At 38.1% G+C, this 14,852-nt stretch overlaps 1 protein-coding gene across 1 annotated transcript; it reads left to right on the forward strand.

Annotated features, from left to right (window-relative positions):
- The first annotated feature begins 1,415 nt into the window (after nt 1–1,415).
- Nucleotides 1,416–14,121, forward strand: CPN1 (carboxypeptidase N subunit 1). The gene is made up of 9 exons (XM_015816277.1): nt 1,416–1,638; nt 3,693–3,889; nt 5,261–5,416; nt 6,689–6,871; nt 9,410–9,521; nt 10,329–10,468; nt 11,446–11,545; nt 12,536–12,654; nt 13,990–14,121. Exons 1-9 carry the CDS (start codon nt 1,416–1,418, stop codon nt 14,119–14,121), a joined length of 1,362 nt encoding a protein of 453 aa, XP_015671763.1.
- Nucleotides 14,122–14,852: the final 731 nt, after the last annotated feature.

Consider the following 14,852-nt stretch of genomic DNA (forward strand, 5'->3'; position numbering starts at 1 on the left):
GTGATGGTATGTTGTTAGCTGAGAATATGAATGTTACAAAATTATATGCTGCAATAAAGAGCAGGGATCTGAAAATTAATCAAGCTAGTTATGTTTCACAGGGAAAAATAAGTTATAAGATACATAAATGGTTAAAAACTACAGCAAATAGATCAGTGAATGTACTTTGACAGTATGGTTTAATGAGGAGGAACATTTGATTAGGAGTTTAAAGGAATTTTTAGTTTCCCCTTCAATTCAGGCTGGCTACCACCTCCTTATTTCAAGATCTCCCCATAATTTATTTTATTTAGACAAATTGCACATTTTTTTCAGGTGCTAAAATTGAATGCAAACAAAAGACTGTTAGAGTGCATGCCGCACCTGGCTTAAAACATGGCCAACCGAAAACCCTCATTTGTGTCCAGTCCGATTGTCAAGATAACTATCAAGCCTTTTATGAATATTTAAGACTATCATAGCTGAACTGAGACATTTCTGTACCTCTTTGCTGCTATCAATCTTCCAGATTTTTCGGTCCAGATATAATAGGCCTATTTATAACGTAATGTGAAAAAGGAACCATAGTGAAACTGGGCTTTGAATCCTGAGCAAAACTGAGCATAGGAGTAAGAGTTGAGCCAATGTAATGCCTCACCATTTGCAGTGCCCTTTGTTCCAGATAACATTTATTATGCAATGCATCCCTGTTTATTTTAAAGCACTGATTCTTTTGTGGGATACACTTTATGGAAATTTATGATATAAAAGTATTTTCAGTTCCAATGGCAGTTTTTAAGACAGCTGCCAAACCCCAGATCTACTGTGGAATCAGAGAATAGGCTTCTGACTACACCTAACTTCTGAATATCAGGGGACCAAAAGGAGGAAGCATGTTGTACATGTTCAGAGATGCTTGCTTTGTTACAGTTGTGTGTGCAAGGGCTGTGGCATGTGGCTGAAAATGTGCTTCTTGAAGTCTAATGAGTCCAGGCAGAAACCAAACCTCCAGTGACAGATGCCACAGTTCCTGATACCTTTTCCTGCCTGAGAGATTTTGATCAGGTCTCTGTCCTGCCATGAAGAGCCAGGAGGTTTCAGACGCTTGTTTACCCTTCAGTTAATAAATGAACAGGAATCAACACAATTTTCTAAACGTGCAGAGATTTTGAATGATTCTGGCTCTAAAAGCTCCGTGGTGTATGTGAGTACTAGAGCACAAGGGGAAGAACTCAGCATTAAAAATTCTTCCCTAGCTGTGAGGGGCATTCACTGAGATGCTCCTCCCACCAATGTCTCCACCACAGGTGGAGTGGGCTGGCATTTGACGGTAAAACTGGAGAGAACTGAGTTGAGTTTGCATTTTAGTTGCTGCCAAAAAGCAAGCCTGGACAGCTATCATCTCCTGCAAAAAGCTGCTTCCCATCCAGCAAAAGATGTATCAGTGGCTTTGGCTCCTTGGAAAAGTTCTGCTCTTGGTGAGAATGGCTGCCTCAATTAACTTTGTCCATCACCACTATGAGGAATTGGTGCAGGCGCTGTTCGATGTAAGGGGCTCATGCCCCTATATTACCAGGCTGTACAGCATTGGGCGCAGTGTCCAGGGCCGCAACCTCTATGTGCTGGAATTCAGCGACTCTCCTGGCATCCATGAGCCCAGTAAGTGTGCCCAGAGGTATAACTTTTATATACTGTAGCTGAAAAGATGCTTCTTTATGCTCTGCCTGATCAATGCACAGTTGGGTTCAGTGTGGTGCTGGAATCTTTGTACCTAATGGAATCAAGCCAGGGCCACAGCATTCCTAGCAGAAAGTTTGGTTAAGTCAAGGGGAAGCCGGGGGTGGGAGTGGGGGTGTTTTGCAGAACAGAACCAGTGTTTGGATTGACATTGACTTGTTTAATTAATAATACAGTTTTTAAAATGCATTGAGCCTCATGACATGTCAGTGGGTTTCATTTCACATGAAGGTCTGAGAGATATGTACTAGCAGCCATCTGTGGCTTGTAATTAAGGTAAAATTTAATCCCAATTCGAGAGATTCAACTCCAACTTTCTTTTTTTTAATGCTTTACTTTAATTCTACAAAATATTGTAGCTAATTGAACAAAATTAATATTAATCTTAGAAGATGACAAAACCCTTACTTCTCTCTGCTCTCACACTCATAACTCAGTTGTTGCAAATTGTAACTTTGATGGACTACAATTTTGAATAAGTGGGGCAGAGCCTGTCATTGCATCACGTTGATGCCGATGACAAAGAGAAGGAAATACAGGCGCCAGACTCATAATTATGCAGCAAGAATTCTAAGATCAAAGATCATGTGTTGAAGCCCTTGATATACCTTTACCAGATAAAGCAAAGAGGTTTTTCATTAGAGGTATCCTGGTTAATGAATACCTTCCCAAAGCAGTGTACTTAGGAATTACAGAAGCTGAAGTTCAACATATCTGGGGGATACCAGACTGGAAGAAACTAGTCTACTGGTAACCATTATCCAGGAGATGTCAGGCAAAAATATTTTTATTCAACTAGGTATTGTAAACTTAATTCATCAGTTACATTAAGCACAAGAGCAGATAATTAAAATTCTTTAGACAATCCTTTTACTTCTATCTTTTTATTTTTATGATATCTTAAAGTCTTTTATACTTGTACACCCCAAAACCTAATTAAAAGAATAGTATTTGTGTTTTAGTAATTTAATAAATGCTCATTTCTCTGATGTGCAAAGTTCAGCATTTATCAGTATGTTATCCATTATTAATCCTACAAGATAGATAATACTAATAACTAGTAAGGTTTCTTACCATCAGGGTTAGCTGGTAAGCCATTATAATTCATGTAAAGAAATCTCATAGACCAGCTGGTTCAAAGATTTTTAAAGACACAAGAAGAGGAATACAGAACTGATGAGAAATGAATAGGGAAAAAGAGATTGGAATGTCTATTTGGATTTTCCCCCACCCCTTATAATCTATACAAATAGATTGTGAGCAAAGTAGGACCACTTATATTTGCAGACATACTGCCTACAAATCTAGAGACTTCTTCTATACATAATTTAATAGCCTTCTCACCATAGTGTTCTGCATGTAGAGATATGTAGGTATGTAGAGATAAAGGGGCCATCTATGGGGGAAGCAGTTTTACATAAATGAATTTGAGGCTAAACCAAGCTGATTATATTTCACAATTTACTTTAACCCCCGTAGAGCTTTAGAAGGCTGGAATGTGACATGCTAGGAGATAAGCTGAAGAGGAACTGTGGAAGAGGAACACTGTATGAAATAAGGAAATAGAGACCCTGATTACGTTGTCGTGACTGTGCCCTGCTTTTAATTTGCTATTACAGTAAAAGATTTGCCCCTGGGATACATACCATTCTCATACAATGCACTGCTTCTTCCCATTTCCTCGAAGCACAGATTCCTGTCCATTGCCCTATGCTTCAAGATCTGTGAGAATGACAGCAAGACCTCTTGCTTTGCATGAGACAGTGAACATGTAGTCTGAAGAAGCACATAACTTCACAATGAGCTTCTTTCCACAACACAAAAGGCCACAGCTAGATTTTCATCATCACAGAATGCCATTTGGGAATCTATTCTGCTTCCCCCTCCTGCTTGACCTCAATGTTTATGCATCAGCACCCCGTTGTGTTGAATCTATCTACTCTGTTCCAATGTCAGCAAATTTCTCCCTTTCTCAGTGGAGCCAGAATTCAAGTATGTGGCAAACATGCATGGGAATGAGGTACTAGGCCGGGAACTGTTGCTCCAGCTTGCAGATTTCCTGTGTGAAGAGTATCGCCATGGTAATCCGCGCATTACACAGCTCATCCATGAAACACGCATTCACCTCTTACCTTCAATGAATCCTGATGGATATGAAGTGGCAGCTGCCCAGGTACCAGGCAAGCATCCTTTTTTTATTTCAATAGTCATAGTAATAACAAAACTTTGTTTTTAAGACAGCAAAAGGAGAGAGGAAGGGCAAGAAAAGAAACATAATTAAGTTTCCTCTAATTTAATGCTTACTGGATGTGTTGGAAGTGTAATTTTCAAAATGTTTAGTCAGTTCCGGCACTTCTGGAGATATCAAATTGGGAAAGCCAAAGTCACAGACAATAGGTCCAAATCAAACTTTATTCATTGCAACAACTGAATTAAACTTCTATGTCAACAGGCAGTACAACCTAAGAATAGACTCGGGTGACTGCTACAGAATATAAATATAAATTTATCACGATTACTTGTTTGTGATCTTCCAGGGACATATAACTTGCCACTATTAAGAACTTATAAGTGAGAGAGTTGGATCTTAATCTGATTTAAAAGGCTACATATTGTAGTACTGTGCAGTAAAAAATAGAGCATATGCTTTGAATGCAGAAAATCTATTGGTATCTACTAGTAGAAAAAGTAGGACTTGTGCCAGTCAACAATACCAACTAAACAAAGCAATATCTAATTCAAAATAAAGCAATTCTCTGTGTTCTCTATAGTCACTTTCAGTCACAGATGCTGAGCTGTAACAAAGCTCCCCCTATCCACTATGATCTGATGATGCTATAATTGCAGGCTTGTAAAAATGAGAGATTTCAATCTTTCCCCATATTTTCCAGTGATTGGGAACAGGCATTACATTGCAGTGAATACCATTAGCGAATTTGCTTTCACTTTCTTGCTCTTCAAAGGATGACTGTACTCTCATTGGAGGAAAGTCACAGCAAATGGGAGATTTCCAAATAACAGCCTTTTCCACAAACTCTTCCAAATTATAATAGTGCACTTAACACAGTTCCAAACTGTTCTGACCATTTGTTGTTTTGGATATTCTGAGTAGTGTATTGTTCTTTCAGCAAAGGATCTTGAGCAAGGCAAGTAACATTGATTAGTAAAGGCAACAGCCAGTTTCCCAGCCCAAGGGAAAATTGATTCCTATAACTCAAACTGATTTCTTGGGCCACAAAAATAAAGGATTTTTGCATTTTGCGTTTATGCACGGTGGCCTTGAATACAGTTGCCTTAAGGAAAAAGAGATATTCCTTAAAATATAATCATCTTTAATTTAGGGTTGTCTGTTGAATTCTGACTATGCTAATAAATATTTGGCAACTATTCTTAGCATCCTGAAATCCAAAAGCTCCTGAACGGCTTTTATTCTCTTTTCTTAAATGTGTATCTCCCTTTTGAAGAATCAAGAGATAAGCTAAAAATTGGTATTTATTTAAACATATCTAATAGATCACACAAAAATTTATTATTCTTTTTTTAGAATGAAAGTTCTTTAGAGTATGTCATTGGGAGAAACAATGTCAATAGAGTTGACCTTAACCGTAATTTTCCTGACCTCAACACCATCATGTATTCCAATGAGAAACAGGGTGGACCCAATCATCACATCCCTTTGCCAGATAACTGGAAAAGTCAGGTAATGTCAATCCAATTAATCCCTAATGTGTGTATCCACTTATATTTCACCACTCATCCATCCTAGCCATGTGGTTGTAAAAACTTGTGATAGCTGTGTAACGCATGTTACTGGACTCTTATAATACTGCAGGAATTAAGTTCTCCCTACTGTTCTCTTCACTTTTCTCTAAGAGTCAAATTACATATGGAGAAAACCCAACTGCTTTAATATTCCCTATACCATAGTCCTTTGGAACATAGTAATGAGAATCACATTTTTCTGGGTCTCTGTCTGTTTATCTAGATATGGAAAACTAACATATTCAGAATTGGTTTCCAAATTCTTAAACATCTGTTAGGAACTGAGCAAGGCCGTCACTTCTGATATTAGCCATTTGAAGTCATACATGCATTAAATTAGATCAGGATGAATATAAAATCTGCACACTTGCTTGTGCCTTTCTGGGTGGGTGTGGGTGTGGGTGTGTGCACGCATGCATATACCTGTGTGCACGTACACATGCCTGCATGTATGCATGTGCATTCGCATGCTGCCTTCAAGTGAACATTGGCTCCTGGTGACTGCCTGGGCTAGTCCCTGCAGTTTTCTTGGAAATATTTCAAAACCAGTTTGCTATTGCCTCCTTCCTGGGCTGATAGAGTATGACTGGTCCAGGATCATCCAGGTAGCTTTGTGTCTAAGGCAGGACTAGAATTCACAGTCACCCAGTTTCTAAAATGCTGAATCATGACTAGATTCACATATTGTCCTAAGCCATAAGTTGATTAAACATGATTTGCTAAATAAGGTACAATGGGCTGGACATGCTAAAACAAAGTTTATGAACCTTAATAGTGATGCGGTTCATGCATCATGTAATTTTAACCACTAATAGACTTCAACAGTGTGTTTGTGTGCTCTGTGTATGAGTGTGTGTGTGTGTGTGTGTGTGTGTGTGTGTGTGTGTGTATGAGAAGGGAGAAAGAAAGGAAGGACAAACAAGAAAGTCAGATTATAATTATAAACCAATCTATTGAACTGTGCCCAGAAATCAATTAGCAATTGGTGCAAGCAAAAAAAGAAGGATTTACAGGGTTTTGTAAATGGGTACTTGCTAACTTGCATAATAATTTCCAAGGCCAGAGAATTCTGAGATTAGAGAGTAGTCATTTAGGCATTTTTACATTCTGGGTATGTTCCCATGACGACAGTGCTGCAAATCTGTACCAAATTAGAAATATTAAGAATCAGATTGAGCATCTGGCTTGATATTTTGTGTATCTCTGACAGGTAGAACCAGAGACATTGGCTGTAATTAAGTGGATGAAGAGTTACAATTTTATTCTCTCAGCCAATCTTCATGGTGGAGCTGTAGTTGCCAATTATCCCTATGACAAATCTCATGAACAGAGAATTCGTGGCAACTGGCAAGCAAATAGCACCCCCACCCCAGATGACATCCTCTTCAAAAAGGTGAGAAATATCAGGGATAATAAAAGCAAGATGAAATGGATTCAAATCAATATCTGTATAGAACATAGGCTCTCTTTTAAGAGACCATTTGATGCTGGCTACCTTCACATCTACATTGACCTCACTTTGGTTCCACACACCAACATGACCAGTGTGGAATGGACAATAAAATATACCAGCTTAACTGTGACTACACTTTGGATAAATACCCTATCTTGGGAATTAAGCTGAATAGGGATTCTATCCAAATTGAGATCCTGAGAGAGAATTCAGATGGGAATGCCTCTTCTGTTCCTGGTTATCTTTAGTGCTCTTTTGCATCAGTTCTCAAGCCCAAGGATGGGGTCAAAAAACTGGCATCAGTTTTTTGTCCCTCCAAACACACAAACACACACATTTTTCTCCCCCTTGTTCTCCTGCCACTCATGTAAATGCATGCAACAGAACTGCTCTTCCAGGGTGCATGCTGTATACTGTTTGAAACACCCTCCTCCCTCAGGGCTTCAGTGCTATGATACCAAAACCACTGTGAGGAATTTTATTTTATACACATCCAGCAGTCTTACAAAAAGTTGCTGGACATATATAAAACAATCTCTTTGCAGCTTTGGCACTGCAGCACCAATACATGGAGAAACGGACAGCTGAGATGGAGGGAAGTGCCCCTTCAGCTGGCATCATTGTGGTAAAGCAGAATTTTCATGGTAAGAATAAATCCATTAATGGGTCCAAAAGGAACTGGTACCAAAAGACCATTTCCTCTCCTTCTCTATCCATGGGTGGGATAAGAAGAGCAATGAAGGAGAAAGGTAGAAAAGTGACTCCTTTTCTATCTGTTCTCTTATCCTGGCATAGAACTTCTCCCTTTTTACCTTTCTTAGGGGAAATGGGTCATTTTAGTGCCTGGAGAACTAGAATCCAAAAAATCCCGCTTTCCTCATTCACTTCCCACTTCCCCTGCCACCCATGAGTTGAAAGAGAAATGGGAGAGATGATTTTTTTTTTAGCACAGTGGGAGAGCAAAGCAAATGGCCTTGAAACTCAGTGCCCAACAATCACCTCAAGGCAAGCCTGCAATAGCCTAAGATAATCAAAAGCAGCAGGCCAGCCTCCTTCCCTAGACTTACCTCAGAACAATTCATGGTAGACTACCTATGCTGGAAGGAACAGAAAAACACCACTTCTGAAGTGAAAGATAGAAAGATGAGCAGAGATTGTTTTCATGTTAGTCAATTAACAATGAATGGGTTACCTTTATACTGTGGCATGCAGATATGTGGATTAATCCCTAATATTGTAACTGAGGTGTCCAGTTGGATAGTAAAGTTAGAACTGAAAAAAGGATGTGTTGTAAATATGAAGGAAGTAACTGTAATAAGATAGAGGGGAGGGAAGCTTAAAATGGAAACTGAATTCAGCTGTTGTGAATACTGTGGTACTGTATACATTTTATGTCATATCCCAGAAGTGGCCAGTTATCAGTTCTGGGTTTTAATTCTGATTCCCTGACTTTTTTTTTTCTGGAATGGGTATTAAACAACTAGTTCTGTTGTAAATAATAATAATAGAGTCATATATTTAATAGTGCAAGAGTTTGTTCAGTTTGCTCTGGAAGCTCTCAACTTAATCCTCAGGCAAAATGACTAGTATTGCAATATATCTTGTGTAGTACAGCATCATACCTATAATTTAAAAACTGCAATGAATATTTATGCTTGTTTGCAATAATGACTCATAGCCAGTCACTGGATTACTTACACTGTTGGAGTTCTACAATGAGAAAAACAGAGGAAAAACTTCAAGAAAAAAAATGCAAGGAATCCAACTCCTACACAGTCAGAAAAAAATTAAGATTATTTTGTACACAATCTTTTTGGGAAAGCTTTCAGTATATTCTTCCTGATTCTATTAATTGCTATTTTTGATGTTTTAAGTATTATTATTCCACTGCTCATTTTTTTGTTTTTATTTTTATTTGCTATTTATTATATAGATCTCTGTAGAGCATAGTGGGATAAAACTGTTTTAAATAAATTATACTTTGATGGGCCCTGAACTGGCAGTGAATAATCCAGAAGCTGCCAAAAGGGCTGAATTTCAAAATGGAGGTGCTGGGCTATTACCCTACTAGGAGGAAAAGAAGAAGAAGAAGAAGAAGAAGAAGAAGAAGAAGAAGAAGAAGAAGAAGAAGAAGAAGAAGAAGAAGAAGAAGAAGAAGAAGAAGAAGAAGAAGAAGAAGAAGAAGAAGAGGAGGAGGAGGAGGAGGAGGAGGAGGAGGAGGAGGAGGAGGAGAAATAATTATTTTCTAACACTTTGGCTCTTTCAAGCTTTATGTTTGTTTCTTGTTTTGGTTTGAACAGTGTTGAGTCTGCTACATAATAAATAGGATAGCTTTTCTAAACAAGAAGCAAGGAGACTAATATTGCAAAGGTGATATTAAGGTCTTCTTTTTCCCTTTTTAGATCTAGACTCTATTTCCAGCTTGCAATGTGAATGGACAGGTGAAAATATATGACCAGCTTGACATTTTCTTTCCAGTTGGCCAAAACGTATTCTTATGCCCACGGATGGATGCACCGGGGTACAAACTGTGGAGACTTCTTTATTGATGGCATCACTAATGGGGCATCCTGGTACTCACTCAGCAAAGGTAAGGCAAAATGGGGTGACAGCACAAGAGAATGAGAGTAAGTATATTTTGAAGAGAAGATATTGAAATGTTCCATCGTGTAAGAGGAATGGCCTTTAGAAGGATTAGAAAAGTTCCCTAGTTTGGAACTCTTCTATTGTTATCAAGTCATCAGGAGAGGCCCTTTTCTGCATCCTTTTAGTTGGTGACGTTTAGCTCAAAGAGATACTTAAGACTTTTTATCAGTGTTGCACTGGCCAAAGAGAGTCAGTTCTTTGAATTATTCAACTAAATTATAAAAACAGTTTTGTTTTAATGCATTTTTTTTCTAGCCCTTCAGGTTTCTATAATAATAATAATAATAATAATAATAATAATAATAATAATAATAATAATAATAATAATAATAATAATAATAATAATAATAATAATAATAATAATAATAATAATAAAGTTGGAAGGGAACTTGGAGGTCATCTAGTCCAACCCCCTGCTCAGGCAGGAAACCCTATACCATTTCAGACAAATGGCTGTCCAATCTCTTCTTAAAAACTTCCGGTGTTGGAGCATTCACCACTTCTGGAGGCAGGTTGTTCCACTGGTTAATTGTTCTAACTGTCAGGAAGTTTCTCCTTAGTTCTAGGTTGCTTCTCTCCTTGATTGCAATGACCTGCTATTCCTTAGCTTTCTATTGTTTTGTTTCTGATGTATTTTGGTTTGCTGCTTGCTTAACTTTACCATTTTATTTTTTTAGTTGATTTGTAAACCATTCTGAAGGTTTGTTTGGTTAGGAATTATGTTGCAGATTAAACAGTATCTGTCCTTCAGGGATGCAGGATTTTAATTACCTGCACACCAACTGCTTTGAAATTACCCTTGAACTGAGCTGCAAGAAATTCCCACCACAGGAGGAACTGGAATATGAATGGCTGGCAAATCGGGAGGCCCTTGTTGCCTACATAGAGGAGGTAACAAAATTATGACACAATATCCTTCTGCTTTTTAGCAAGCCTTTTAAAAAAGTTAATCTCTTTCTTTCATGCTTGTAAGATGGTACGTTATATAATGAACCCTTGATTTGACTATTTGGCAGTGGCATACAAAGGGAAGGGCAATGGGGCTGGTCTGTCCTAGGTACGGGCAATGAGAATTGCATTGTCTGCTAACTTGGGGGTGACAAGTAGGCTATCCAGAGTGTTGGTGGTCCATGTGGAGTCAGGTTGATGTTGCTGGCACATCTACCAGCTGTTTGCCTGTTAACAGTGCAGCACGGTAATAGAGGAGGGGGCTGTTAAAAAGTTATCTGCTCCCGTTGTCTAATATGCTAAGTATACCATTGCTTTTTTAATAGGGGCATGGCGCACCTATTAAACCTGAGTGCCCATTAAAGATGCTCTTGAATGTTCATAAAAATGCCTATCTACTACTTTGCACATGCACAAAAGTATGTTTCTTACCAGTCTCATACTTCTATCTTCTCAGTGCTTTCTTGTCACTGCTGCCCAGTCTTCCCAGTGCTTTTCTGTCAGCCCTTAGTTCCAAATCTCCCACCATTGCTGTGCCACTCCCAGCATTCCCCCCATTTTCCCCTAACTCTTCCTAGATGAGAAAATACAATTAGATATGTGCAGACTCAATTTTTTTCTTGTTCATCTAATAAATGAATCTAGAATACATGACAACTCTGGAACTCTGTCCAGACTTTCAGACACTCGGCCTTTCTATGTATTCTGAAGCTGCTGATGGGTGAACCTGGGACCTTCTGAACATACCACATTTCTGTTTTATCACTGAGCTGATCATTGTGAACTGAGAGAAGATCTTTTCTCAGACCAGTAAAGAAGCCCTATCACTAATTAAGCATCAGACAATATGAATTGTTGCTGTATTTTTCCTAAGTACCTTGGTCTTAGCCCTAAGGCCGTCCAGTATTTATTTTGTGCAGATTCACCAGGGCATCAAAGGCCTTGTGTCAGACGAGAACAACAACAAACTTGTAGGAGCTGTAATTTCTGTGGAAGGAATTGGCCATGATGTCACTACAGGTGGGTACTCAGCCTAATACAAGCTAAAGCTCTTTATTTAAAGAGTGCTTAAATTGATCTCGTAGGCATTTACTGCACTGTAATTTGAATTTCAAAACTTGCTAGAATTTAGTAACAAAATAAGAAATTAAACAGTAAGCCTATGAAAGCAATTCCAAAACTGCTGTATAAGGAGGACTTATACAGTCAGAATTCCCTTTCTGGAGATTTTGGAAGCTGTAATTCTATAACAATATAGGAAACACTTAATATTGTAGCATTGTACCATTTGCTTTAGACTATGTAATGTATCTACAGTGTATGTTTGTGTAAAGTATACATGTAGTCAGGCTGGTCTGTGGGCAGGACTTCTGGAATTTGTGATATTTTTATTAACTTTATTAAGCTATGTCAAAAGTTTAAAAAATGTGGCTGAAGGATTCTGACTCCCTTAGGTTGCATTTCACCATTTAGAAGGATAAGGAAAAACTTACTTTACGTCTGGAATTGTTTACCTATCCGTTCTTTTCAACCATTGATATATGCTATATTCAGTTTGAATATATGAAGGTGCAAATGGCATGCAAGAATTCCATGTATGTTGAAGACATTTAGCCCTTCATATGATGAAGAATGAATGGGGAAGCTGTCTATAGAATGTAGGACATCAGCCACCTCCATATTTGTGTTCTTTTGCATTCATAATGAATATTTGAATAGAGCTATGAGTTCCTGAAAGCATTTCCTTATACTTCTTGACAAATTAATCAAAACATTGGTTTAATTGCTCTTTTGACAACTTACTATTCAATGACATTTGGCCACTGATGGTTGCACAAAAAAAAAAAAAACCTTTGTGAGTGATTGTCAGGGGATGTATCAGTAATTCGTTAATTCCCATTCCACTAACTAAATGATGGCACTAGCTAGAATTTTGTCCTTCTGAGCTTCCTCATCTTCAACTGAAGTCTTTATCATCTGCATCTTTTAGTATCTTCTTCTCTCGTGTAGGCGAACATGGTGACTACTTCAGGTTGCTATTGCCTGGTAATTATAGAATTACTGCATCAGCAGATGGTTACGAATTTCAGACCATGATGGTGACTGTTGGCCCAGCTGAGCCCTCACTTGTGAGTACTGAAGGAAAGAGAAAATACAATTCTCCCATTTCCAATATGAAGCATAAAGTAGAGTAGGGAAGCAAAAAGAAGGAAGTATCTGCATGTATATGTGTTCTCTCAATTGCAGCATATTTTGAAATCTTGATTAATGAAAATATTATGGAAATGAGAAATTACTTTTCAGCCCCAAAGAATGGTACACCTTTTCTATACTGGAAGGGGAAAAAAAATCTAACATGAAAATACTCCCTACATTTCCCTTAAGTATAAATTATCCACTAGTCACACAGTCTATCTTGCTATTTAGTTAGTTTATAAGAGGCTGGCTTATATAAGGAGCATCGATTTATGTTTCTGCTAGCCAGAAACAGCTTTGGCTGGGAAAACTTTGCAACTAATATGTTTCAGATTATTATCCATCAAGAGCAAAGGTTATGCTTAAACAGTAGCCAGTACCTTGATGCCCTATCATTTATTTATTTATCTAATTTATAGTGCTGCTCATCTCATGAGCAAGTGACTCTGGGCAGCATATAAGCCAGCCCTAGTTGGATTCCTTTAAAAAAAAAAAAAAGTCAGTCCAGTAGTCAGTGGAAGAGAATTAGTTATTGCTGGATTATATGACTCCCAAGCAGTGCCAGCCAGCATAGCCAAAGGTAAGGGTTGCTGCAGTTCAGCAAAGTCTGGAGGACCATAAATTCCCTACCCCTGCAGTAATGTGAGATGATTCACTGTAGTTAAATGTTAATTTTCCCACATTTTCTCCTTTATATCACTGATCTGAAGAATTGTTGGAAATTAATATGACACTTAGCTGCCTGGCACTAATCATAGCATTCCTTGGAAATCTCTTGCTGTTTCTCATTCCTAGAAGTATGCCCAAATCTGGAGCTAACTCATAATCATTGCTTGCCTCAAGGATTGAAATATATCTTATATCTTTTTATTGGCCTTTCTGGTGAAAGACTATAAACATTTTTAGTTACATCAAAATGTAAATCTTAGCGCTAAGCATAGTTTTCTAAATAGAATAATATACTATCAATCTAGAGATCATTAACCTCTTCTAAAAAAAAGCCCTATATAATAACAGAGATGACTTTTCTAGAATGCAGTCCTCCTGATTCACTGATGGAAAGTTGACAAATATATACTCCCTTGTTGTTTTACTGCATAGTTTTATGTGTCTTTTTTAAGTCATCCACAGGATCTTGTCCAATTGAATTTTGTTTCCAAATGAGAAAAAAGAGGATATGACAAGCTTCCATCTGGTAGAGAGAGAGGGTACAATATGTAATGTAACTTTTCATTGGATGGCATTTCAGTGACTTTTTTCTCTTTCAGGTGTATTTCCAACTCAGACAGAAGCCTTTGGACAATCATCCTGTACCAAAGGCATATAAGAAAAGGTCCCACAATAAAGCGCAGCAAAAGAAAATTGTCCCACGGGCTGCCCCATGGCAGACACTACGATGAAGACAGTCCTTGTCTAAATAAAAGCTGAAGAAGCCATGTCTGACATGCAGTGTCAACAATAGTGGCAAATGAACTTTTTAAGAAGCACCCAACCCTTTGATGACCCTCACAACCCTGAAATGCATGTAGAGCTTTCTGCTTATTAAATATATATACATATATATTTAATTGCATTGTGGACTGAAAACTCTTTCCAAAGCAGGACAGGCATTAGGCTGTTCTGTTCTATGATTTTCTAAACCGTCCTATGTTTTAATTTCCTCCCTGCCTTTTGGCTTATACCCCTTCTAGTAGTCTTGAAATAGTTAATTGAGCCAATAGACTCCACATATACAACTCCATTTCTACATGAGAGTTTTTCAGCATTTCCTGTGGAGCTGCAGAGGGGATCATCTTCCTCTGCTGGGAGCTCCTACTTTACCCCAACCTGTGTTCTATCTCTGGGATCCCCTTCCTCCCCCCTCCCCGAGTTCCAGAAGTGAAGACCATGGCAGGTTCTTTCTTCCACATCCTATCCTGAACAGAGAGTGGCTATGACCCTCCTTCCCCTTAATGCATTAAGAGTGAGGAAGCCTTCAGTTTTCAGTTCTCCCCCTGGGTGAGAAGATTCTGTCTAGCTCAAACAAGTAGGTTTTATGGACGCTTGTGTATTGGTCCAAGATAATAATAATAATAATAATAATAATAATAATAATAATAATAATAATAATAATAATAATAATAATAATAAT

Source organism: Protobothrops mucrosquamatus, unplaced genomic scaffold (assembly GCF_001527695.2).
Source record: "Protobothrops mucrosquamatus isolate PMUCROS unplaced genomic scaffold, P.Mucros_1.0 scaffold419, whole genome shotgun sequence".
Classification (NCBI taxonomy): domain Eukaryota; kingdom Metazoa; phylum Chordata; class Lepidosauria; order Squamata; family Viperidae; genus Protobothrops; species Protobothrops mucrosquamatus.